General features: G+C 52.9%; 2 protein-coding genes and 1 long non-coding RNA gene across 3 annotated transcripts; 1 reads left to right on the top strand and 2 right to left on the bottom strand.

Moving 5' to 3' along the window:
* Positions 1-257: 257 nt before the first annotated feature.
* On the bottom strand, positions 258-4528 carry LOC121086593. The gene is made up of 12 exons (XM_040590506.1): positions 4466-4528; positions 3999-4078; positions 3622-3742; positions 3412-3498; positions 2722-2826; positions 2241-2424; positions 1848-1957; positions 1435-1584; positions 1079-1233; positions 805-952; positions 488-666; positions 258-399 (listed from the first exon to the last, which is right to left on the bottom strand). Exons 1-12 carry the CDS (start codon positions 4526-4528, stop codon positions 258-260), a joined length of 1524 nt encoding a protein of 507 aa, XP_040446440.1.
* A 17-nt stretch (positions 4529-4545) lies between these two features.
* LOC121087840 lies at positions 4546-6287 on the bottom strand. Its single transcript, XR_005827759.1, has 4 exons — positions 6271-6287; positions 5842-5936; positions 5360-5445; positions 4546-4588 (listed from the first exon to the last, which is right to left on the bottom strand). It is a non-coding gene; the product is annotated as an uncharacterized LOC121087840 (long non-coding RNA).
* Positions 6288-10150: 3863 nt separating this feature from the next.
* On the top strand, positions 10151-25379 carry RBM5 (RNA binding motif protein 5). The gene is made up of 24 exons (XM_040589736.1): positions 10151-10309; positions 10451-10898; positions 11270-11425; positions 13164-13233; positions 13718-13791; positions 16134-16217; positions 16914-16974; positions 17135-17200; positions 17350-17510; positions 18553-18650; positions 19107-19194; positions 19408-19485; positions 19574-19646; positions 20176-20261; positions 20605-20683; positions 20950-21041; positions 21580-21744; positions 22198-22344; positions 22425-22496; positions 22923-23102; positions 23308-23382; positions 23864-23961; positions 24040-24169; positions 24722-25379. Exons 1-24 carry the CDS (start codon positions 10293-10295, stop codon positions 24845-24847), a joined length of 2724 nt encoding a protein of 907 aa, XP_040445670.1. The 5' UTR covers positions 10151-10292; the 3' UTR covers positions 24848-25379.
* The last annotated feature ends 948 nt before the right edge of the window (positions 25380-26327 follow it).

Raw genomic sequence — 26327 nt, 5'->3', positions numbered from 1 at the left:
CCTCCACACGAAGGAGCTCTGCCAGATGGTGGAAGATGGTGGAGCGCAGGGATCTTGGGGTCTTCATCATCTCCCTGGAAGGGGGAAGGAAGCACTGTCAGGCCTGAGCCAGGCGGGCACATCTCTGGGGGTCGCACCAGTCTGGTCATCACTGGACTGCAGCACTTCCTCCAAGCAGTGGGGACCCCCTGCCATCAGCCCCAAGGGAGGGGGTGGTGTGGGGTGCACAGTCCCCCAGGAGTGTGGAGAAGGGGCTCTCACCTGGCCACGATGCGCACTCCCAGGAGGTGGGTCTGGGCACTGAGCAGCATGTCCCAGCCACCCTGCGCCTCGATGGCCAGCATGTGGCTCTCAAGGCCCATCCTGCAGAGCAGCACCGTCATGGCCCGCACCACAGACCTGCACGAGGAGAAATGCTCAGCTCCCAGCGGGACCCCTGGCTTGGCTCCAGGTGGCTGGCAGGGACGAGCGGACAGGGATGGCGCACCTGATAGGAGTAATCAGACCCTGTTGGTGGCCCGTCCAGAAGATTTGCACCTCCTCTGGCGTCAGCTCTGTGGTGAATGACACTTGGAAAAGCAGTGCCAGGAAAAGCCGGGGGAAAATGGCTTCCACGTCCCATGTGCAGCTGGACTGCAGGAGGATCTTGCTTATGGTGCTGGCTGCCTGCAGAAGACACCAGACACGGACATCTCGCTGACCCCTGGGGAGGCCAAGGCTTGGGGCGGGCATGGAAGGGAAGGGGTGGCCCCAGACAGCTGAGAGCAGCCCCGGAGGTCAGTGAGGCCTCATCCAGCAACTCACAGCCAGGGAGAGGATGCGCGGGTTGTCCTTGGTAGAGGCAGAGGTCTTGTGCAGCGACTGGTTCATCATGACGTTGATGAGCTCCTGCAGCACCTTCTTCGCAGCCTGGGGCTCAGAGAGCATCACTGTCCACATGGTCATGGCGACACTGTGGAGAACCAGGGCTCTGTCAGTGGGGACACCCAGGAGTAAGGCCAGCCTGAAGTCCCTTGGGAGGGTATTGGGGCCCCTCTGCCAGTGTGAGAGCAGCCCTAAAGTCTGGTGAGCCCCGTACTAGGTGCATGTTGGGGAGCACTGCAGCAGGCCGGCCACCACCTCGCTGGGGTGTTTGTCTGCCAGCACGTTCAGGGCCCTGTCCAGGCTGTTGACGGCTACCAGCATCCTGATGGAGGGCAGGTCTGTGTAGATGGCGCGCACGATCTTCAAGACCTGGAGAGGAGACACAGGAGGGAGTGGGGATGTCAGTAGGGTGAGCGCGGCTGTTTCCCCAGCTCCCACTGGGAGCTGCTTCTGTTCCCGTTGTGGTATGCCAGCTGGAGATGGTGTTAGCGCTGGCCAGGTGCAGAGCCGGGGGAGGAACGGTGCCCCGGGGGGCTGGAGCATCAGCTGTGCCACCCCTGGGCGACTCACCTGCCCCGGCTGGAAGGCAGGGCCCACCACAAGGACATCCACCATGTGGGCAGCCACGTGGATGCTGTAGGTGCTTGGGTCCCTCATGTTGTTGATGGCTAGGAGGATGATGTCTGCCCGGTCAGAGGGACGGAGGTATTTCGTGAACTTCTGCGGCATGAAGGAGAGGAAGGGAGATTTGTCACCTAGAGCATCCCCCAGAGCATCTTGGCTGTGCAGGCAGTGGGACGCAGAGCCAGGCTGCACTGGGCAGATGGACGGTGGGGGTCAGGGTGCCATGGGGAACCAGAGCTCACTGGAGGCCTTTGCCTCGCCCCTGCTCAGGATCGGCGCAAGCCCCCGCTATCGCCATGCATCAGGTGTCCCTTCGCTCATGCTGATCCCGCCAGCCAGGAGCTGAAGGCCCTTCTTACCAGGAAGATTTCTCTGGCACCGCTGGTTTGCAAAAGCTGCTGGGGCTGCCTCGCTTGCCAGACCTCCTGGCGCTCCAGCTGCCCTCTGTCATGCGACCAGGGCTGCCTGCCTGGGGAGGAGAAAAACCGGGGTGCTGAGAGAGAGGGTGCAGAGCTGGAGGTGCAGTCTGAGTTCTGGGCAGAAAAGTCACTGGCAAAGGACTGGGACGCCCTGACAGGTCTGGGGAGCAGGTACGCAGGGAGGGTCCGGGGCTATTGTGAGCAGGGCTGAGAGGAAATGGCTCTTCAGACTGCAGGCAGGCAGGCAGGTTGTATGCGGCTTTCTCTGGCCAAGGAGGGTGGCCACTGGCTGCCCATGCTGGGGGGGACCAAGCCCGACACGGCCTCTCTTACTTCTCTGCTGCAGGATGAAGGTGTGCAGGTGATGGAGAGCTTCTGCAGCCTCGTGGCAGGTCCTCTCATGCTTGCAGGTGCAGCAGAGAATGAGGTGCCCCACCAGCAGCCCCAGTATCGCAAACTGATGACTCTTGGAGCACTGGTGTCTGAGGGCTATAGTTTGTGCAAAGCAGGAGCAGACCTGGGGGAAGAGAGGCAGTGCAGGCACAAGGTGAGGCCGGTCACAAGGTGAGCCCCAGCTGCTCCCAGAGCAGCCGGGCACCAGGCCGGAGCAGGGAAGCCAAGTTCCTGCCTGTGCCTGCGGCAGCCCTGCCCTGCCCTGCCCTGCCCTGGGAGAGAGCGTGGACAGGGCAGGGACAGGGCAAAGACTCCTGCTCCCAGCCTCCTGCTGACTGGGTGCCCAACTTCCCCAGGAGGTGCCAGGGCTCCGGGCTGCAGGGACAGGGCAGTGGGACTGCCCAGACCAGGAGCTCGGTACCTGTGGCATGGAGCAGGTGGTGGTGAAGTGGATCAGCCTGGCAATCCGCGCCACGGCCCTCTCCTGCACTGCTTCCCTCTGGGACCTGGTGAAGGGCAGCAGGACCTGGGAGGAGAAAAGCTGCTGGTGTGCCAGGGAGGTGGCATGGCGCAGCACGGCACAGGCAGGCTTGCTCCGGGGCAATGCCTGGCATGGGGCATGTGTCCTTCTTGCCTCTCGCAGCAACGTGCTGCGGCCAGGCAGGTCGCCGCATCCTGCTCCTGCTGCTGCCTCTGCTGCCTTCCACTCCTCCCCCCTCAAACAACGTCCCTGCACCCCCCACCCAGGGACCCCAAGGCTTTGTGGTGACCAGCTCCCTGGGGAACGGTGGTGGGGGCTCTGGGATATGTGCCGTGGTAAAGCTGGAGGGGGAAAGCCCCAGGGCTGGGCTCCCCTTGCCAAGCCAGACAGGCAGGTCTGTCTGGGCGGGAGTGTTGGGCAGGATGGGCAGCAAGCACGGCTGCAGAGGTGGGGTGAGCTGTGGCAGGAGAAGAAGGGGCTCTGGCAGCAGCCAGGGGGCAAGGGGCTAGTGGGAGGGGCATGGCGGGGAAGGAGGGACATTGCCTGCCCCATTCCTTGCACCAGGCGCTGGGAGGGCCACCGCTCGAGCCGGGGGTCACTGCCCATAGGGACCCTGTGCCAAGGCCAGACCTGCAAGATGTTCTGCAGCTCCAGGATGCCAAGCGTGCCAGCACTGCATACCAGCACCTTCAGCATGCTGTCCATCACGGCCATGGTCTGCAAGGGAGACAGAGTCTTGGGGGCAGCCCTGGAAGCCAGGGAGGGACGGCCATGGCCCTGCGGTGCCCAGGAAGGGACCCTGGGGCAGGGGATCTCCCCGTGGTTCACCCTGTGGCATACCTTGGAGTAGAGGGAAGCCTCGGGGTCCTGGGTGTCCTCCTGTGGGTGCTGGTAGAAGATGCTGCGGAAGCAGGCTTGGAGGAGGCCGCTTGTCTTCTCCTCCAGAAGCAGTCCCACTCTGCTGCAGGGACAAAGGGGTGCTCTTGGGGCCCAGCAAGGGAGAGGCAGACTCTGGGGCTGGAGACCTGGCTCGGCTCCCACGCCGCAGGGGTCATGTCAACCCCCACGCTACTGACACTCAAGTTGAGGGGGAAAACCCTGTACCACCCCCTGCCCCTCCCTCTCAGACCCAGCACTGGGGATGCCCCCCATATGGGACGAGTGCTGTCGGGGCCACCTGGCACCGAGGAGGCCAAGCTGGGGGCCGGGGCAGGTACCTCATGGAGGTGATGGCCAACATGGCTTGCTGCCACACCGTGGTGCCCAGGTCGTCAGTGGGCTCCTCTTGCAGCAGCACCTGGGGAGCACAGCAGGGTGAGTCACGTCAGGATGGGGCAGTCTCCTTCAGCCAGCAAGAGCCTGCAGGGCTGGCAGAGCCCCGGCTGCCCCCATCCTGGCACCCCCTCCCAACCCAGCACTCAGTGGTCCCAGGCCCCGTGGTGGCAAGTTCTGTGCCCATCACGGAGCCACAGGCTGGCCAAGGGACCTGCAAACATCATTGGGTCCAACCCCCAGCTCCAGTCGGGCCACGCGAGTGGCTTTAGAACATCTCCAAGGAGAGAAACCTGGAGCAGCGCTCCTTCACACCCCCCTACCCGGCCAAGCCCTCTCCTGCCCCCAGGGCTGTGCCACTGCCCACTGCCCCTGGGCCTGCCTCTTGAGGCCTGACTGCTTGTCCCCTCACCTGGATGGTGTCCACCACCTCCCACTGAAAGTAGTAAAGCACGTCCCACACGTTGGAGTCCATGCTAGCGGTGCCGCAGGCGGTGCAGATGGCGGCCAGAAACTTCAGCTTCTGGTCTGCTTGCTGTTAGCCAAGGAGGGGACAGAGGGACAGACAGCGCTGATGTCTAGCTATGCATTCGATCCCCATTATCACATTGTAGTCACCATGAAGTGATTCACTTCTGCTCGTGAAGTTAGGGTCGCCGTACGTCTGTAACTTTGTCCTAATGACAAGTGCCCCTGAAGGAGAACTCCAAGCCTGATAAGGGGAACACCTCACCCCAGGAGGTGCCAACAGCCCGTTACTTGCAACAAAGGCAAGAAGCCAGCGGAACGAGACTGAAACTAGGGGCAAGGTAAAGGCAGCGGGGGGAGATCGCAACCACCGACTCCATTCGGGACTAAAGGACTCACCCTCACCCCTCCCTCAGACATGCAGTAAATGAAAAACACACTGTAACTTGAAATCAAAGCGAGAGATCTATAGACCAACGGAAAGCTACCGCGCGTACTAATTACCAATAGCATCTTTTAGGTAGAGTTTGGAAAATACGTATGTATAACTAGACTGCATAAATGTTAATCTTGTTCTTCTGAGCTTTGCGCTTGCTTCGTGGAGCATCATCAGCTAAGCCCCAGCTTTGCGCGAATCCGTAATAAAGAAATGCCTGGACTCCGTGCGTCGGTTGCCTCTTGCCCAACGGGCGAAGGCGTACACTTTTTGGATAACAGTGTCAGTGGGGAGAGACAGCTGGGAGGGGGCATAGCCCCCGGCACCTTGTGAGCAGGGCATGTGGGCAGAAAGACTGGCCGGGAGGTAGGGGCACAGCCTCGTAGAAGTGGCCACGCATACCTTTGGTCTGATCCTGAGGAAGCCTCGGATGATGTCCAGGGTATTCTCTTCCTCCGTGGGCACAGCCAAGTCAGAGTGGCAGGAATCTGGCGGACACAGAGCAGGCAGGGCTGGGGTCAGGCCGTGGGCAAAGCGCGAGCCCTCCGCCCAGCTCCTGGGGATGTCCCCAGCCCCAGCTCAAGGCTGGGACACTGGTGTCCCCTGCGCGCCCCAGGGGTGAGGGTGCGATGCTGGAGGGCAGCACCAGGAGGGGGGCCCGGTGTGCCTGGGTGAAGGATGCACTGGTACCAGGGGCAGGGAGGGTCCCTGCCCCAGGGATGCTGTGGCAGGGCTGGGTCTTTGGCTGCTGCCCCATGGGAGCCTGGCTGCCAGCCTGGCCGGGGGCTGCGAGTCTGGGGCAGGGCAGGGCAGGGTGAGCAGAGTGGGCAGCCCCCTGCCCACGATGCCCTCACATTCACGCGCATGCAGCAGCGGGAACTTACAATTGTTGGGCTTCAGCCGCGAGCTGGGAGCTGGGGCAGCTCTGTCCTTCTCCTGCCAGGACTGCCTGGGGTGGCTGGCGGGTATCCCCGCCATCCTGCGGCAGGGAGAGAGGAAAGGGGTGAAGGGAAGCCTGCAGCACCCGGGGCTGCCCTGCCAGGGGCGGTGGGGCAGAAGTAGCTCTGTTCAGGGGGCTCCTTGCCACCAGCCTGCCCCGACACCTTCCTCCCAGACACTGTGGGGGCAGCACCGGGTGACACAACATGTCACAAAGTGCCCCACTGTGACCCTTCCTGATGCCCCAGGGCCCCACTGACCGCTCCTTGCCCCAGGGGGTTGGGACTGACTCCCTCTTCCTCCTTCTCCCTCTATGGGGCTGGGGTTCATCTAGACTGGGGGCATGCCACTTGTCGTAGGGACCCCTCTGTCACCTCGCTCCTGGGGTCGCACCCGCTTGTGGCCAGGCTGAGCTGGGGCTCAGCCCCCACACCGTCAGGCACGCTGAGGCTCTTCTCTCTTCCACCTGGGGCTCGGGACAAGGCCTGCGCGGCTCCCCTTGCTCCAAGGCTGGTGGGCACACAGGGACGACAGACGCCCTCCCGTGCGCTCAGCCGCAGCCGCACAGACTGGCACTGCTGGGGTCACTCGGGTTACCCCGGGCACTGTTGCCATGGTGCAGGGCACTGTTCCATCATCCCTTGGTTGGAACCCGGGCGGGGGCGGGGGGAGTCCCCCTGCTCCTCACCCCAGCCCCACTGGGCCCAGCCCAGGCCTGCTGGGCCAACCTGGCGAGGCGAGCTTTAAAGCGAAGGATGCAGGGGGAGGGCTGCAGTGCGGCAATGCTCGTGCCATCACCTGCGACTGGGGCATAAGCCAGGCCAAGCAGAGCAGCGATATGTGTTCCTTAGCTGCCTCCCGAGATGAGTCCCAGAAGGCCAACCGCCTCCAGGCTGTGCATGGCGGCGGTGGATCCTCTTGCACCCCTCCCGGGAAACCTGTGTGCTCGGTCGCCTCTCTGCAATGCCCATACGCCAGCACACGCGGCACAGGGAATCACCAGGAAGAATGAAAGATCTGTGTGCGGTCGCAGGGCCATGAGCTCATTGCAGTTACGGAGACATGGCGGGATAGCCTCCACGGCTGGGAGGCTGTCGTGGGTGGCTGTGTGCTTTTTAGAAAAGAGGCCAGCAGGGAGAGGTGGTGGAGTTGCTCTTTGTGTGAGGGAGCAACGGGAAGGTCGCGAGCTCTCCCTTGGGGTGGGTGCAGGACGAGTCCAGAGGTTACGGGTAAAGATGAAGGGGCCCGCCAACACGCGGGATGCCGTTGTAGGTGTTTGCTACGGGCCACCTGATGAGGGAGGGGAAGCCAATGAGGCCTTCTACAGACAATGGCAGGCAGCCTCACGATGCCAGGCCCTGGTTCTCACGGGGGACTTCAGCCTCCCTGCTACCTGCTGGAAAGACAACCCAGCTAGGCTCACACAGTCCAGGAGGTTCCTGCAGAGCACCGACGGTAACTTTTTGACGCAGGTGGTGGAGGAGCCAACGAGGCAAGCTGTGCTCTCAGACCCGTTCTTCGCAAGCAGGGGGCTGGTTGGGGATGTGAAAGTTGAAGGCAGCCTTGGCCGCAATGACCATGAGATGGCGGAGTTCAGGGTCCTGTGCTGAGGAAGCGAGCCGACAAGTAGGATTGCCGCCCTGGCCTACAGGAGAGCTAACGCTGGCTTCTTCAAGGACCTCCTCGGAGGAATGCCATGGGTGAGGGCTCCAGAAGGTCCTTCCCAGTCCAAGAGAGACAAGGAACTACTGGAGAGGGGCCAGCAGAGGGCTACAAAGATGGTGAGGGGACTGGAGCATCTCCCTTAGGAGGACAGGCTGAGAGGGCTGGGCCTGTTCAGCCTGCAGGAGAGAAGACTCAGGGGGGATCTGTCGCATCCCAGCTATGAGGAGGGAGAGAGCGACTCAGACTCGCAAATGCCCTTGCTGTGGGTTGCGCTGAGGTAACACCCGAGGTCCGTACCTAAACATCAGCTTTAATGGAACAAACACCCAGTAAACATTGACCCTTTCACAATTATATCCAACCAAGCTATGTGGCTTTAGGAGAAGCTGGGGTAGGCCTTGTATTACTTTAGGAGAAAAAGCTGAGGCGGCGGGGGCGGGACATGGGGCAAGACAGCTAGAGAGAGGGGGAGATCACCGCTCCTGGATCCAGCGCCGCAGCTGCCAGCAGGGCTGTTGGACAAAGAGTCCCAGAGGCTTCTAGGTGTGCCTAGTTGGGAGCCCCAGTCCCTGGGCTCCTGGAGCCTTCTCTCGCCCCAGCTGCAGGAGTGGCTGAGGCCAGGCGGCCAGGGGAAGGGCCACCAGCCCCCGTGCCTGGCCAGGCGGCCAGGGGAAGGGCCACCAGCCCCCGTGCCTGTCACTGCCTCCGGCACCTTCCCTCAGGGCGCTGCCTGGGCTCTGGGCACCGCACCTGGGCCTCGGCCCGACAGGATCTTATCAACGGGACAAGGGGCAACGGGCACAAACGGCCACACAGGGAGCTCCTTCCCTTCCGAGCAGGAGGAGATGGGCTGTGCTGTGGGGGTGTCACGGCCTGGGGTGGGCTGCCCCGGGGCTGGGCAGTCTCTGGAGGCTCTCAAACCCCGCCTGGCCATGACCCTGAGCGGCCAGCTCCTGGGGGAGCTGCTTTCGCAGGGCCTTGGGCTCGATGGCCTCCAGAGGTCCCTGCCAGCCCTGACCAGTCTGATTCTGCCGCTCTGTGCGGAGGCGCGGGGCCGGCCCGCGGCACTGAGGGGCGGTGGGGCCGCAGGGGCAGCGGGGTCGGGAAGGCGGCGGCGTGGGCTCTGAGGGGCCGGTGTGCGGGACAGCCAGGAGCGGGCAGCCCGGCGGGCAGCGGGAGCGCCCTTCGGCCGGCCTCTGTGCCGCCACAGGCTCACCGCCCCGGCCATAGGTGGCCAAAACTGTTGCCGTGCATGCCCGGGGCATCGTGGAGGGGCTGCTGGCTGCCCGCAGGTGGTCTCCCCTTTGGAGACTGGTCAAAGGCTTGGGCTTTGTTTGTTGGGCTTTGTTGATGGCTCCACAGAGGGCTTGGTTTTGCAGTGTGCCCCCTTACTGCTGCTCTCGTGACGTGCTGGGCAGCAGTGGCTGCAGGGCAGGTGGGGACAAGTGGCATGGGCAGGAGGCAGAGCTGCCCATCCTGCTGGGGACATGGAGGGGCCTGTGCTGCTGGAGCCAGAGCATCGGCGGCTTGGTAGCCCCTGGGCTCGGCCACGTCAGCCCCAGGCAGTGCAGGTGAGGGTACAGTCCTGTGTCCTTCCTCAGGGGCAGAAGAAGTTATTTAGTTTTCCTGAGGCAGGTACTCCCCCAGAGTGATGGCAGCCCACAGAGGAGCCTGCACTGGGGTGGGCAAGATGAGTAAGAAGTTAGGAGTGGCAGGAGGAGGCCAGAGGCTCTCACCCTGCGTGCCGCATCACCAAAGGGATGGAGAGGGACTGAATGAAGGTGATGAGAACACGGGGAGTGGAGACCACAAGGAGGAAGAGGAAGTGGTGTTGAGCCTGGGGAAGGGAATGTGTTTCCCTGAAGACTCCCTTTTCTTTACATCTTTGCTTGTCCATGCCTTGATTCATAGGGAAAAGGTCCCTTCTATGGACCCACCACCCACTCCAGAGTTCACCACTTCTGTAGTCAGTGGCTCAGTGTCCACGTGCAAAACAGTGATGTTTGGGGTCCCTCAGGGGTCCATACAGGGACTAGTACTATTTAATATCCTGACAGGCTGGAGGAGCTGGGATTGTTCAGCCTGGAGAAGGCTCCAGGGAGACCTTATTCCAGCCTTTCTATGTCTAACGGGGGCTTATAAGAAAGATGGAGACTTTCACCAGGGCCTGCAGTGACAGGTCAAGGGGCAATGATTTTAAACTGAAAGGAGGCAGATTTAGGTCAGACATAAAGAACAAACGCCTTGCGATGAGGGTGGTGAGACACCGGCACAGGCTGCCCAGAGTATGTGTGGATGCCCCATTCCTGGCAGTGTCCCGGCTGGATGGGGCCTGGAGCAACCTGGACGAGTGGAAGGTGTCCCTGCCCGTGGCAGGGGGTCGGGCTGTATGATCTTTGATGGCCCGTTCCAGCCCGACGCCCCTGTGGCCGCAGGACGCCGGGGAGACGGGGAGGGAGGGAAGGAGGCAGACCGCCGCCCACCGGCCCGCCCCCGGCCCCGGCCCGGCCCGCACTACAGCTCCCGGCGTGCCACTGGATGGCGGCCGCCGCCGCGCCTGCGCGCCGCTTGGAAACTTCCAGGCGGCGGCCGCTGTGCCTTCTGGGTAGAAGACGGGCAGTCACCTCGGCGCCATTTTGTGGCGACGGAGTGAGGGGTTGCGCGGGTGTGTTCGTCGCCCCGTGGTGGCGGTTAGCGCTTCGCTGCGTGCTTTCGGATCGTAGACGGCGTCATGGGCTCGGACAAGCGGTGAGCTTGGGTGGGAGGGTGAAGACAGAGGGGAGGAAGGGATGGGGGGGGGGGGCGGGCGGGCGGCCCCGTGGGGTGGGCGATGGTGGGAGTTCGTTGCAGGTTCTTCTCGTTCTGAGTTCGGCCCGGTGTGCCCCGCAGCGTGAGCAGGACAGAGCGGAGCGGCCGTTACGGTTCCATCGTGGAGAGGGAGGACCGTGATGAGCGGGAATCCCGGAGCCGGCGTAGGGACTCTGATTATAAGAGGTCCAGTGAGGAGCGCCGCGGTGACCGGTACGATGACTACCGCGACTACGATAGCCGGGACTACGACAGCCGAGACTATGACAGCCGCGATAGCCGAGACTGCCGGGACTACGACAGCCGAGACTACGACAGTCGCGACAGCCGGGTCTGCCGAGACTACGACAGTCGCGACAGCCGTGATTGTCGAGACTACGACAGCCGTGATTGCCGTGACTACGATAGCCGTGACAGCCGAGACTACGATTGCCGGGACTACGATAGCCGGGATTGCCGAGACTACGACAGTCGCGACAGCCGAGACTATGATAGAGACTACGACAGCCGCGATTACGATAGCCCTGAGGTGAGTGGGGCGGCCAAGCCGGGCCCGGAGCATTGCGCACTGCAGCATGGAGCAGCTCCGGCCGCCGTGGGGGGAGGGAAGGGGCCGGGGCAGGCGGTGGTGGGCTCGCCCCAGCCTCAGGTCCCGGTACGAGCCCTCCTGGGGCCCGGCAGCCTGGTCCCCAGTGCCAGCGTTGGCATCCCCGGGGTTTGCTAAGGGCGAAGTTGGGGGGGGGGGGGGGGTTGACCTTGGTGTTCTGCCTGAGGCCATCAGGACCAAACCTGAGAAAGGTGGTCGTATGTGGTCTTGTCTTGTCGTGCTTTGTTTTTACGGCGTTGCGGGGGCACGCTGCTAGAAATTGCGCTGGTTAATTCTGGGCACTGGCTTCTCAGAGGGAGCGGGAGCGTAGGAACAGTGACAAATCTGAAGATGGATACCATTCCGATGGCGACTATGGAGAGCACGACTACAGGAATGACATTAACGATGAGAAAGAAAGCAAAACCATCATGTTACGTGGCCTTCCTATCACGGTTACAGAGAACGATGTAAGTAGCCAGAAAGGGGCTTTGCTTTTCTTGCACCTTGGGAAGTCTGCAGCTTTGTGTCGGCAGGTCTGTGTGTTAGTCACTGCTGCCATTTTGTTGAAAGCTGTATCATGGTGGCTCGCTTTCCAACGTGTTGGTTGCACTGCCATTTTGAATCCTAAAAGGTTTTAAACTGTCGCTGTTAAGTAACAGAGGTCAGTTGAATGTTAACCAGTTTCTTTCAAACAGAATAATTTGCAAATAGTCTTCTTTTTTTTGTGCATGTTTGGATGCTTTTGTTAAGACAGGATTTTAAACTACCTGTGCTTTTCTGCTTTTTGGTATAGGAGGAAAGACGCATGTTTTGTTGTTTGGTTGGGGTTTTTTTTCCTTCTCCTCCCAGCCCCAGGAGAGGGGCAGAGAGGAGGTACTTACTTGAATTTTTCTGGGTCTTTATTGAGGCCAGAAGTTCTTACTGGTGGGGTTACACACAGCCACCAAGCTCCTCAGCTGAGTATGGCCCTGCACAAAGCTGCTTTGTGTGGGTACAGCTGTGGAAGTCATAAAATGGCTGCTGTGGAGCTGACGGAGCAAGTACAGATGAGCTTGATATGTGGTTATCTAACATTTTTTAATGGAAGGATACTAAATGTAATTGGCTTAGAGCTTTCTTTTTTATTTTTTTTTTCTTCCTTGCTAGATTATTTTGATTACCAAGATACAGGCCCACAGCTGTTACTTGAGGGGTGAGTGGGAACCCTGTAAAAGCAGAACTATTCCAGTTTGTTTTCAGGCAGACTCCACCTTTGCCTCAAAGATCTTGGTGATTTTTTTGCTAACATGAAGAATCCCTGTGCACCATTTCTGTAACAGAATTACATTTTTTTGTCTTTTCCTGATTATTTACTACCCTCCTAATACTGAGTGGGTTTTTTTTAGTCATCATGTGCTGGTCTGCTATTTTTGTAAGTGGTCACTAGTGTAAGCTCATGCATCCAAATGAGGCAACTCAGTCAGACATTACACAGAACATTTCAGAACAGTTTGTCTCTGAGGTGTTAAGTGTTGTAGCTCTATAGTTTTGCAAAGAACTGTAGCATAATTTAGGGTAAGTTTAATTCTGAACTCAACTTTAGACTGTAGATGATGACTCTTGGAACTACTAGTTGTTTTTTTAACATTACCTTAAGACTTCTGATTATGTACATATTTTTCAGCTTTTTCCACTTTTTCATGAAAAAAAAGCTACTTGCACTGAAGGTGTCAGTTCCAGTCAGCATGTAAATGGGCAGTTTTACATCAGATCCCCTTTAGAAGTGGAACTGTTAGAGGATGAGAACTGTAGTGTGAGCCTTAATGTGTGTATCACGGAGCCTTGGAATACAGTGCTGGGAGCCAGGGGCCTTAAGGTAGCAGGGAGAGGGATGCTGACAGTGTCCTGTATAAAAACTATGGAGCAAGCACAGGGGTTTTTTTTTTTTTTGTCTTGTTGTGCCATAGGGATTCAGATTCTGGATGATTCTGTGGCCAAGTGAAGGCAACAGTTGGTTTAGTGTAGCAAAGAACTGTGTGGATTCTCTGGTGCTCATCAGTCTCTGGTTAAGTTCTCCATAAAGGTTTTCTTTTTCTCTGAGATAGTTTGACAACGTTATGATTCTATGTGCCTCTTGCATGTACTGTAAGGTAGGTTGCTTCTGTGACTGTCCTAGCTGTCTGCCAGGATGTGAAAATTTAACTGTCTGATTAAAATCTCACACAGATTCGCGAGCTTATTGAGTCCTTTGAAGGTCCTCAGCCTGCAGACGTGAGGCTGATGAAAAGAAAGACAGGTGAGAGCTCTTAATCCAGTTTTTGACATCAACTTCCTCTTCCCTAGCCCAAAAGAGTATCCAGAATTGCCCCCAAACTGCAAGCACATGCAATAAAAAAAAAAAAAAATAAAAGGTTTGCCATGGCTAAGGAATGTGGCTTTTTGGAAGACTCTTAGATAGCTGGTCAACATGTAAAAAGAAGTCTGTCTGCAGGGGTTTTTGTTAACAGGTATTGGTAAGTAATGATAGTATAAACACATTTAATAGTATGTAGTCTGTTGCATGGTTACCTTTAAACATGGATTCAAATCGAGTGAAATGTAGCCAGTTAAGGGAGCTTGGTTCCTTGCCATGGCAAAATAACAAGCAGATCCCAGCAGTTGGCGTCGCATTTGTAAAGCTGCTTTGTCATGAAGTAATGAAGCAGTTGGAGAGAGATTCACCTGTTTTAAAGGAACTGACTAACACAAGTATCCCGTCTATATCTGAATGCTGTCTCTAGGTGTAAGCCGTGGTTTCGCCTTCGTGGAGTTTTATCACTTTCAAGATGCTACCAGCTGGATGGAAGCCAATCAGGTTGCTTCACTCACCAAGTCTAGATATTCCTGAAAATGGAACAAGTCTGTACAGTTTAAAAAAAAAAAAAAAAAAAAAAGGAAAAAATAAAGGTGGAAGGAGTGGTTTGTTCCATAACAATGATTTAAAAGAATAAAGGCTTTGTATATATTAAAATTTGTAACAGCAGGACAAAATACTGGGTAAAATTAGGAGAGAAAATTGGCTGTTTTGAGCACTCCCTGGTAAAATGTGCTATGGTTTTAATGGCTTGGTTTCAATTTAATTGGCTCATGAAGCTTTAGCAAGTAGTCTTTAGAAAATCTGAACTTATTTCCACCTGATATTTCTTCTCTGTTGCCAGAGAAAGCACCAGGTCTGTGCATTACGTTGATATTAACCCTGAAAGAGAAGTGTCAGATCATGGCAATAGTGCATTCTTCCAGTTAAAGAGGAAGAACTGGCTCTTCTAGAGGAAAAGCATGTTTATTCCAACTATATTTTATAGACAGTGAATTCTCGCATACGTTATGCTGTGTATTTTGGCTTTTTTGAAGTATGACTTAATGCAGGGCCAAAATGCAATGAGAGTCCTCTAGTTTCTGGGATTTCCCTGTTGCACTGCAGTTTGACTTGCTTTTGCTCCTTTTTGAATATTCATAGTCTGTTTCACAATAGAACTTAAAAACTCTCAAAGTGAGCAGAGTATATCAAATCTTTGTTTGTTTTTACAATTGAATATTTGATGTGAAGGTCCCTGGGCAGCATGAGGAATGGTATCTGCTCTGTTGGCTTTATGCATAAAGTGGCAGTGTAATGGGATTCACAGGCAGTTAGTTCCAGCAGATGGAAGTTGTGTGCCTTATGCTGGAATAGGGTTTCACGTGTCCTGTACGGTGGGTGATTTCCCCAGCCAGAGAGCAGTATTCAAATACTGTTTTCCTGGCATGCTGCTCAGTAGGGTTGATGAATGCAGTGGAAAGATTGAGATGAAAAAATTAATGCTGAGCATATTTTCAGAAACGAGATAATTTTAATATATACAAAGCTGTACTGATGCATAATTTATTGAAACATACTCAAATTCACTCCAGTAACCAGCCACCCTAGTAGTAGGGAAAACGTAGACTGTCCCCAGCAGCCCAGTTGCTGACTGTTAGATGAAAGAATGATGTATTGCAACTATGCCAGCAGCTTTGTTTCTATGTGTGCATATCCAATGAGTGCTGGGCCCTCCAACCCTCCCTCCTGCCGGTAGGAGAAATGGCTTTGCCCTATTTAGTTGTGCAGAATGTGAGAGCCTTATTCATGCTACGTGCTAGATCTATGTCAGACCCTGTTATCAAGAAAAGCCACCGGTCCTGACACTTCTGTGGTACCTCTGCAGTAAGCCAATCTGCTATAAAAACAGTTTGTTAAAATGTCTGGGGTTTGGCCTCTTAATACGTGCTTCCTCAGATGTACTTCCTCAGACAGACTTCACCTGTTTGACTAAACTATGTTGATGGCCATATTGCGAAAGGGCATTCTGCATAGCCACACCTGGCAAAGTGTGAGGCTGAGAATCAAGGCTTCTTAACTAGATGTAAATTCCTAACTCCTCTAAAGTCGGAGTGAGAGGACATGCTGAAAGCATTATGAACTTTTCCTACCCTTGGAGAAGCTTCACTTGCGGTCTAGTTACTCATTTTGGAGAGCTCCTGCCTGAATGAAGAACACAAACCTCTTGTGCAGGCTTCCCATTGAACTGATGCATTAGTCAAAGGAAACCACTCTGAGTTACATTTCAGTTGATGGCACTTGTAATCCGGTCTCCAAGAAGTCTAAGCAGGGTCCCTTTGGGAGGAATTACTGTATTTTCAAAGGGACACTTGTGAAGAAAGTGCTTGGAAAAGTAATCCAAATGTGGTTTTTGAAAGGTCTGGGGTATTTGGAGTAGGGGAAGAAGTGAAGCCATTATCTAAGGATGTTTAAAATGTTGCTCAGTACTATACCAGAAGTGAATAGAAATGTGGGGGCAAAGAGACTCCTAAAAACGTGTTAATCCTGAATGCAGCAGGTTAGGACTTTGTCTCCTTCGAGACACTTTCTGGTTCCATGTCAGCGTTTAGTGTTTGGCAGCTTTTTCAACACTCCCTGATTCCGTTTTACCTTTGCTCCACATCCCATTCTCTTGCTGCCCTCGTCCTCCTCTCTGCAGGATTGGATGGGCAGGGTGTAGGTGGCGGTGGTTGTCCTCCACATCCTCCCCATATGTTGTCCATTTAATTCAGGAGCACTGATTCCTCCGAAGGGTGCTCTGCCATGGGAAAATGAACATGTGTGCCTCGATACAGGAATAATTGAAACCACTTTTTTTGCAGAAAAAGCTGGTGATCCAAGGGAAGCAGATCGCGATGCACTACAGCAACCCCAGGCCTAAATTTGAGGACTGGCTTTGCAACAAGGTATCACATGTGTTTCTATGGGCAGGAGTCCTCTGTGCTTTTCAGTGGCTCTGGCTTGAACAAAGTGATACGTGATCCAAACCTGCTTGTGCTCCTGGTCTGTGTGATAAGCATAGGAATAGTAAAATGCAGGAATGAAAACGTTTCTTAGCTCGGGTGGCAACATAGATGGAGTCACTGAGGTGTTGCTGCAGAACACAGATTGGGTGGTGAGGTGTGCTAGAGTAAGAAGTTGCGAGGTGATGGCTGATTTACTGTTGAATTGCTGCTGGTCTGCTATAGACTGCTGTGTGCTCCTTGTTTGACACAGCAAGTGGAGGTGATTTAGTCAGATGAGGACTAGGCTGTTTGTCGGGCTTTAGCTACATTTCTTGCCCATAAGGGTAACTTGTTTTCCACCCTGTGTTTGATTTTAACATGCTTTTTAAGTAGTTCCTATGCCTGGGATTGTAAATTGAAGACCTCACAGTTAAAATAACTGAAGAGTTCAGGAGGACTAAGGGAGAGATAGTTGGGATATTCTGAAAAGGAGCTGTGATATGGGCAAGGGTGGCTTTTGCTGTTCTTGATTGTTCTGGTGGGTTTAGCTTTGTTATGTTACTTTGTGTGAAAGTCTAGTTTTTGTTGCTATACAGCAAATGCAACCATTTTAACAAATCACTCGAGTTCTTACTAGACTTCTCTTATTCCTCATAGTGCTGCCTTTACAACTTCAGAAGGAGGCTAAAATGCTTCCGCTGTGGAGCGGACAAATTTGGTATGTTACACTGATCTCTTGGCTGTGTTTGATTTTGTGGAAAACTTTCTCTCCTGTGTAGGAAACAAAGTTCACTGTAGGTCCTAGGCTGGCTTGTGAAATGCTCGGTTTGAGAGAATGAGCCGTATTGTGACTAAAACATTTTCTTCTTCTTACGAAGATTCAGAACAGGAGGTGCCACCTGGAGCATCAGAAGCCGTTCAGTCTGTGGATTATTACTGTGATAGTAAGTAATCTTTGATTTATTTTATAATTTGATACATGAACGCAGGGACTGAAATCCTTCCTGTACCTCAGACTACCTACTGAAGAACCTGAACTACGCCAGAAAGCGGTTACATGCACAGCTAATATCATACTCTCTTTTCTCCTCAGCCATCATTCTCCGAAACATTGCTCCTCACACAGTAGTGGAATCCATCATGACTGCCTTGTCTCCATACGCATCTCTGGCAGTCAATAACATTCGTCTAATCAAAGACAAGCAGACGCAGCAAAATAGAGGCTTTGCGTTTGTGCAGCTGTCTTCTGCCATGGTGAGGGCCTTACTGATGTGTTGGGAGAGAAACAGCTTGTTAACGTGCTTCTGTAGCTGAAGCATTTAGAGCTTTTGAGCTGTCTGACTGCTCTGGTTCACCAAAGGTTAATTGAAACTCGGTGTGTCAGAGCTTTTCATCTTTAGCTGCAGTCGGGAAAGAAGGTGGTGGGGATGTTGTGAGCACGTAGGAAAGCTGTTTTCGTAGCAGAGAGCTATTCTGGATTAAAGGCTGTTTTCATGCTTGGATCACAAAAATAAGGTCTGGGATAGTATTTTGTTAACTGAAATTAAGGTCTGGAGCATATAATATATGACAGAGTGCACAGAATTGGCCTTCCACCTTGAGAAGGAAGGGGAGGAGGGGAATATTGCTGCTCTCTGCAGCATCCAAAGGGAGGGTCTAGGGACAGCAGAGACACATTTTTCTTGAGGGTATGCAGGGATAGGACAGTAGGAAATAGCATTAAGTTGAAACATGGAAAATTGCAGTGAGGTACAAGGAAAACCTCTTTAACTGTGAAGGAGGACAGATACTGGCATAGGGTCCCTGAAGGATGGTAAAATCTTTGTCCTGGAGGTCCTTAAAAGATCTGTAGATACAGCACTTAGGGACATGGTTTAGTGGTGGACTTGGCAGTGCTAGCTTTACAGTTGGACTTGATCTTAAAGGTCTTTTCCAACCTAAATGATTCTACGTACCAAACTCAAGTCAGCAGCATGATCTGTTTGGGCCTGCTGTAGGTAGAGTGGAACAGTTGTTGCTGCCTGAAAACAGGTGCCTGATCTCGATACCTGCTTGGCCTCCCTTTTGGAGTAATTTGGGGCAAACATCTTCAGTGACCTGGGGAGGGAAGCATGCACTGTTGGCATGTGGGCTGTGATCGGTCCCATTGTGCTCTTCTACATGTGTATAATATGAGAAGATGGAGGTGTTCTTACAGCACTACCTGCTTTCAGCGGCTGTATGTGAAAAGGTGAAGCTTTGGAAACTTGTGAATCTGCAGTAACCTGCCTATAATAATGAGTGTTTCTTCTTGTAGGATGCATCTCAACTGCTGCAGATTTTACAGAGTCTTCAGCCACCATTAAAAATTGATGGCAAAACAATTGGTGTTGACTTTGCAAAGAGTGCCAGAAAGTGAGTTGCAGTAACAGTTTATTTTTTACACCCCCCCTACCCCTGCCGTTTATATTGGAGATGTGTTGTCACCCAGGCTTTTTAAGATTACTGTCACTCTGAAGTTTTGCTTATGTGTCTTGCGTTGCATACATCCAGCTTTTTACTGTGTGTGGGGAGAGTGAAAGCAGTGTTTCCTACCACCCCTATTTCCAGTCCTCTGAAGATAACATCATAACTACTTGTGTACATAGCATGCTTGTTTCCTTGGAGACTTAGTGACTTGTTATTGACTGTACAACAATGAACCTCAAGTTCCTTTACTTGCCAAGCAGTGCTTTGGCTCATTCATTATAATCAGAATGTTTTTTAACTGCCAAGAAATCCACGTGTAAGGGCAGACTCTGCCCCCTTGCATAAGGAGACACTTCAGCAAAAAGCAGTATTTACTCAGATGCATGATTTTTGTGGTTACAGAGACTTGCTTCTCCCAGACGGTAACAGAGTCAGCGCCTTCTCTGTGGCAAGTACAGCCATTGCTGCAGCTCAGTGGTCATCCACTCAGGTACGGTTTGGAGTTCGGTGCTCATAGTTGTGTTTTCCTGAAAAAGAAAATGTAGAGCATACAGTTTCACATTTGGCCACTTGCTTGCTTGAACTGACCAAAGCTGCTTTGACGGATGTGAGCTGACAGTTGGGCTGGAGCCTAAACAGTGTCAGAATCCCTAAATACAGTAACCATATCTGTTCTAACAAAAATTACCTGCTCGAATTTCAGCCACAGACTGGAGAAGGCAGCACCCTTGACTACAGTTACCTCCAGTCAGGACAGGATGGCTACACACAGTATGCTCAGGTTAGTAGTGGTGGTTATGCTTTAACCAGTAGGTGGTTGTAATTTGGGTATCTGCTCATTTTGCATTGTCATTCTTCTCCATTTGCAGTACTCCCAGGATTACCAGCAGTACTACCAAAATCAAGGAGGAGTATTGGACACAGATGCAGCTACCATATCAGGTAGTACTTCTGACATGTGGGGATGCTCTTGTCTGTAATCATAGTGTTGCAATAGCAGTATTTTACCGTAGCCTTTGTTACTTTGCTGTGTAAAGGGACACTTGGCTCTTCTTGCTCTCAGGATGTGTGAATGAGTATGTGTTGCTAGAGAACCGTAACAGATTGGTTCAAGCGGGTTCTCTAGTCGGTGAGGTGAGAGCGCAGCCTCCACTCCAGCCTATTGACAAAAGCCTTGAGCTCTGTGAGAACTGTGTAAGCAGCTCTAGACAAATCTTGAGCACTAGCAGCTCTCAGAGGCCACGAGTCACTGGCTTTGGGAGCAGAATATTTCCTCCTGAAAAGGAAACTGTTCCTTGTCTGGTTAGAAAATACCCACTGTGTATCTGTCTCCTTTTGAACGTTTACTGCCTTGTTTGGCTGCTGGAGCTGGAATTGGGAGCTGAAACTGTAAACAAAGTAATTTTAGCACTAGGATGAAATACTGTTCTACAGATCAGTTGGCTTATCCATTATCGCTCTCTGTTGGCAGGAGCTCCAGTCACTACCACCACAGCTGCAGTCGTGTCCCAGAGTCCTCAGTTATATAATCAACAGACAAACTCACCTGACTCTCCGGTAATTACAGCACTAATTGCTCCTTGCTTTCAACACAGGGTTATGTGGGATATCTGGTTTAGCTGTTGCCTTCTCTCTTTAAAGTGGGTGGTACAGCAAAGCTGCTGAGTGTCTGTGGGTTGCTCACAGTGCTTATGGTCATAAATCATCTGCCAATTCTTTTCTGTGAAAAGTTTCTTGTTTAGTTTGTTGGTTAAAGGTGAGTGCTAAGTGTACTGATGAAGAGGAACTAGCTGTTGTATGTGTGGTGTGGGCTGCTCATGCCTTAGCTCGCTGTCCTTGTTTTCTTGCACCTTGGTGACAGACTTTCTAATTGAGGTTCCTGATTTGGGGTTTTTTTCAGACACAATCAGCACCACCTACCACTAGCACTCAGGCACAAACGGCTCCCCCGACTGGCGTAGTCCCTGGAACCAAGTATGGTAAGCATTTGGGCGTTGCTGGTGGGGACAGGTATCTGTCACTGTATAGTAAGAGAGAGACTTGGCTTTGGCTGAGTGCTCTTATCGCCGTATGTCAGTGGTGAAGCTGTCCCTGGAGTGTGTTCTGCATGGGTGATTAAGAGCCCTTTACAGACATGCCTGCCATTGTGGCTGGTAATAAACTCAGAATTTTAACTGAAATACAGAAAGATACCTGTCTGAATTCGACTGGAACGACCATATCCCACACTTTAATTTTTTTACAGCTGTCCCTGACACTTCCACCTACCAATATGATGAATCTTCAGGATATTATTATGATCCTGTAACAGGGCTCTACTATGATCCTAATTCCCAGGTAAACACAAGTTCTTCCCACCTGTCTTAACTGTTGAAGTCCATTAGTTCCCTGTCTCATCGTACAAGTGAAATTAACTTTGAGGTGCACAAAATACTGAATGTAACAGATAACTTTCAGCAGTGTGTGTAGGACTGGGACTTCCCTCTGGTATAGCTCTTCCATTTTTCTCTCCTTCCCTTAATTTTCCTCACAGTTTGGCCCACATAGGATTAGCTCTTTTCACAAACACTAACTGAGTTATTTTGCTGCTGGGTGCATGCAAAGTGCACCTAGTTCTGGGCTCTGGTGGGTCATCTCTTGAGAGAGGCAGAAGGCTTTCTGTAGTGCTGTTGGGCAGAAGGCCTGTGTCTGGGGGCAGCCGCTTCAGCCACGTCATGCCTTTTGACTCCTTTGTGGAGTCTGCAGAACTTGTTTGGACTCTACAGAACACCTTCCTATTTGATGCAGTAGTATGAATCAAACAGCCAGCTTTGGTTCTTCCTTGGATGTTTAGCTTGTATGAAGCATTTAACTGTCTTGACTCTTCCTTTGGCAGTATTACTACAATGCCTTAACCCAGCAGTACCTTTACTGGGATGGCGAAAAAGAGACCTACATGCCTGCTGCAGAAGGTGTCACGTACCAACAAACAGCTACCACAACTACCACCAAAGAAGTGAAGGAGAAGAAAGAGAAGCCTAAAAGTAAAACTGCTCAACAGGTAAAAGACAAAATGGGATTGTAACTGGGCTAAAGTCTTCTGTGAAATGGCATAATGGTTCTCCTTTTTCATGATAAAGGAAATCCTAGGTTATTCGGTGGGGTGTATGCCTGCAATCTGCAAGTGTTGTAGAGGGCTGAGGAGAGGTGGAGTTGGCAAGGTTTCAGTGCAGAAATAAGCTCTGCATAGGAGGAATGCATATGGAATCATGCCAGGACCAGTGGGAGTATAACTAAGCCATCACTTCAAGGATTAGATTGATAAGAAGGGTTCATACAGTAAAAGAAGCAAGCTGCGGTATCTTTGAACACTGTATACAGGGAAACAGCTGCACTACATCCAGTGTCCTGTGATTTTAAAAAGAAAAGGTAGTGGGTTGATTTGTTCTGGAAACTGTACGCAAGATTGACAGCTGTGAGGGGAGCTGTCTGAGCAAACCACTCTGCATTTCAGATTGCTAAAGACATGGAGCGCTGGGCAAAGAGTTTGAACAAGCAGAAAGAGAACTTCAAGAATAGCTTCCAGCCACTGAGTACCAGGGAGGAGGAGCGGAAAGAGTCAGCGGCTGCAGATGCAGGCTTTGCCCTCTTTGAGAAGAAGGTGAAAGTGCTGGCAGTAGTATGGAGCGGGGTGTGGTATGGCAGAGAGCTTGGTGCTCATGGCATTGTTGTCTCATCCAGGGAGCTCTGTCTGAGAGACAGCAGATCTTGCCAGAGGTGTTGAAGAATGGGGATGATGAAAATCCACTGAAGGTGAGTGTGAGATACCTGGCAGAGGTATTCCCAAAGGTTACCGGTAAAACATTTTAGAAGTTCTAGGAAATCCTTGCTTTCCACAGCATCATCTGTAAAAAGCTGTGGTGGTTACAGTGGTCTGACACAAGTGCAGTAAGATGAGGCTAGAAGAAATCACAGCTTTTCTCTGCTTAAGAGCTCGGTTGAGGTTTTGAGGTTTCCAAAAGCATGGTACTTAAATTACTGTTTGGTTAGTGGGAAGTAAGTCTGGCTGCCACTGTAGTATATTGTTCTTTTCAGTTGCATTTCATCCTTAGTAATGAGGGGGTGATGCCCCTCCTGTGCAACACCAAACACATCTACAGTCTCCACGTTCCCTTTTTGGGCTCTCCAAACTGTGGTGATGCTGTCGTGTTCCACTTAACACTGTCCTTCCTTTCTTAGCGTGGCCTTGTGGCCGCCTACAGTGGCGATAGTGATAACGATGAGGACTTACTGGAAAGAATGGAGAATGAGGAAGAGAAGCTGACTGACTGGAAGAAGATGGCTTGTCTGCTGTGTAGAAGGCAGTTCCCAAATAAAGATGCTCTGATTCGGCACCAGCAGCTGTCTGACTTGCACAAGGTAGTTGCGTTACGCTGTCGAGAGGGTACTTGGTTGCCATAATTCAGTGTATAAACCAAAGCTGTAATACCTGTCACAGTTTGGAAAACTGTTCCTGTTAAATCAAACATACTGCATTGGATTGTTGCTCTCCCAAAAGTCAGCTACTTATGTGAAAAGAGCTGTTGCATGTGTCATGCTGTTAACAGGAATCTCCTTGTTTCAGCAAAACATGGATATCTACAGGAGATCAAAGCTTTCAGAGCAGGAACTTGAAGCCTTGGAGCTGCGTGAGAGAGAGGTCAGTGCTGAGATGAGCGGATGAGTAGCTAATGGAAAACCTGCACAGGTGATATGTTGAGCTCTTTATCCTGACACATGTCACTTGAGATAATCCTTGTAAGCCAACCCCTTCTTGGGTCAAGGTTCAGAGTTGTCCTGTTGCATGGAGAGAAGTGTCCTATATCCCACGACTACTTCTTAGCAGGGAAGGGCCATTTCACCTCCAGCTCAGGGTTGCCAGAGTGGGACCAGAAACCTCTGAGTGGCCAATCGAGGGCTAATCCAGCAGGTGTTGGGGCCAGACTCTTCCTACCCTAGTGCAGGTTCCCATGTGCTCCAGGGACTTGCTTGAGGTTCTCTTCTGTGGTGTTGGTCAAGCTGTGTATTAGCAGGCTGCAGCGGACAGATACCTGTAATAGCAGGCATGTAGCTTACTCATAGCTCAAAGATGGGCAAAAGTGTTTTCAAAAATCAGTACTAAATCTGGTTCCCTCATGCAGATGAAATACAGAGACAGAGCAGCAGAGAGGCGGGAGAAGTACGGCATCCCGGAGCCTCCTGAGCCAAAGCGCAAGAAGGTGTACGATGCTGGCACAGTGTATGTATCTGAATGCTCCTCAGCAATTGCTTTGACGCACGATGAGCAATGTGGTTAACTCCTCTCTTCTTCCTGCAGTAATTACGAGCAGCCCACCAAAGATGGCCTTGACAACAGTAACATCGGCAACAAGATGCTGCAGGCCATGGGCTGGAGGGAAGGCTCAGGCTTGGGAAGAAAATGTCAGGGCATCACAGCACCCATTGAGGTAAGTGGAGATGGATGCTGCTTTGATGAGATTTGGTGCCTGTTTTTAATCCAGAAGCACTTGCTGCTCAAGGGACAAAATGGTTGTCCACAGCAAAGCTGCCTCTGTTGATACTCGCTCCTGCTCCTGTTTGTCCCATCAGATGCTACAGCTGAGGCAGAGCTGGGACTCGGACAGGCAGGGCTCTGCTTCCGTCTCACTTCAGAAATCTGCTCGTGGGGTGCTGTGGCAGTGGGCCTGCCCTTGAGCTGCGTACCTCAGGGTGGGCCGCCCTACCTCCCCCCAGCTGCTGGCTTTGGGTCTGGCTGCTTAGGGTTACTCTGTTAGGAACCACATTCTGTGCAGTTCCATTTTGGCTGGGGTTGGAGCGGTGTGGAGCCAGCAAGTGTGGGATGCTGTGTGCGGTCTCATCTCCTGGTGTCAGTATTTATAGCTGTGTGGGATCCCCAGGGGAGCTGGAGAAGTTGGCTGGATTGATGACTTTTCCTGTGGTGTTCTGCGTGGTGGTGTGGCCTCACTGCAGAGCTGAAGCATGTGTCTTTTCCCTTGCAGGCCCAAGTACGAATGAGAGGAGCTGGCTTGGGAGCCAAGGGCAGCTCCTACGGTGTCTCCACTGCAGATTCGTACAAAGATGCAGTGCGGAAAGCCATGTTTGCTCGCTTCACGGAGATGGAGTAACGCGCTGTGGCCCACAAAGCACACACTTGTTAGCCAGAACTGACTGTTAGACTCTGTAGCCTTGGTGGCCTGCCTGTATCCTGGTTATGGTTTAGAGTTGACCATTTCATTCCCTTGGACTTTTTTCCCCTCTCGGCATGTAACACTTCCATGAGCAGATTGTTTGAACTGCCCCAACTTCATGCTGGAGAGCTCCTGGTTAGACCAAAGGGGATGCTGATCTTTATACGGTCCTGTACATAATGTAATGTATTTTGTGTTTGGAGCGTGTTGTCCAGATGCTGTCCCTGCCCTCTGGAGCAGGGGCAGGACCTGTTAAGCTGTGGTTTCACACCATCTCTGCTCTCTTTGTTGTATTGTCTGTCTGGGTTTTGGGTTTTTGGTTGTTTGTTTGGTTTTGTTTTTTTTTTTTTTTTTGAGAATTTACCTGTACATTTTGTATGATACATCTTTGTATAGACTTTTTGAAGACTTTGATTCTAGTTGCCAGTTTGGCTCATTTCCAAAAGAAATACATCCAAAAATGATCCTATTTCTGTTTCTCAGTGGGTGAATGAAGAATAAGTTGCCAATGCTACTGGTCCTTTCTGTGGTTCTGCTTCTTCCTTCATGAGAGACTTCATCCTGGAGTCTCCCTCCTCCACGTAGCGTTCCACTCTCCTGCTTCCTTTCATCCCTGTGTTGTACCTTAAGTGTCTTTGTCACAGCTTCAGCATGAATGCTGGCTGGTGGAGGACGAGCTCTTCTTGTATCCCATCCGGCCATAGCTATGGGAGCAGGACAGGACCAGCAGAAACACCTCTGAAGCTTGCTGCCTGCTCTGGAGCCCCTGGGTATTGCGAGCAGTGCTCCGGTGTGTGGTGGGCTGAAGGGGACAGGTTGCCAACCCCTCAGCAGGGGTCTGAGCCTGGCATGGGGCCTGTGTGCTCCCCCGAGGTGTGCCTCCAGCCTCACTAGGCACAGTGCCACAGAGCTGTGGAGGCTGGGTGATGGTGAACCACCTCTTCCCGGAGGTTTCCTCCCTTCAGTTACTGTTTTCACGTTTTTCCCTCTGCCGGCGCTTGTGTCTTGGGTATCGTCACCCTTGCACCCTCTTCCCCTTTGGCTGTGGAGCTTGCCCAGCCTCCCCCCAAGCCAGGAGAAGTCTTTCCCCATGGAGTAACCAGGCCAGCACTGTCCAGGTGGGCATAGGAACGGTTCCGGAGCAGAAGCTCCACCCCCCCTTGCGGTGCAAGGCCCTTCCGTGGCTGCTGTGCGGGGTGGGGTGAACCCCGCTTTGCTGCCAAACCTGCCTGGGCCGCGGGACTCATTTCTGAGGGTTTCCCGGCGGGGGGTGGGCCGCGGTCGGGAAAGCCCCGGTCCGTGCCCCGGGGGCCGCAGCCCGGCATGCGGGACTGGGCCGGGGGACTGCGGAGGGGGGGGGCGGGTGGCCGCTGCCGTGTCCCTGGGCCGTGCCACCAGGTGGCAGGCGTGGCCCGGC

Source organism: Falco naumanni, chromosome 4 (genome assembly GCF_017639655.2).
Source record: "Falco naumanni isolate bFalNau1 chromosome 4, bFalNau1.pat, whole genome shotgun sequence".
Lineage (NCBI taxonomy): Eukaryota > Metazoa > Chordata > Aves > Falconiformes > Falconidae > Falco > Falco naumanni.
Note: the sequence above shows the minus strand (reverse complement) of the source record. Positions and strands in the feature narration are given on the sequence as shown.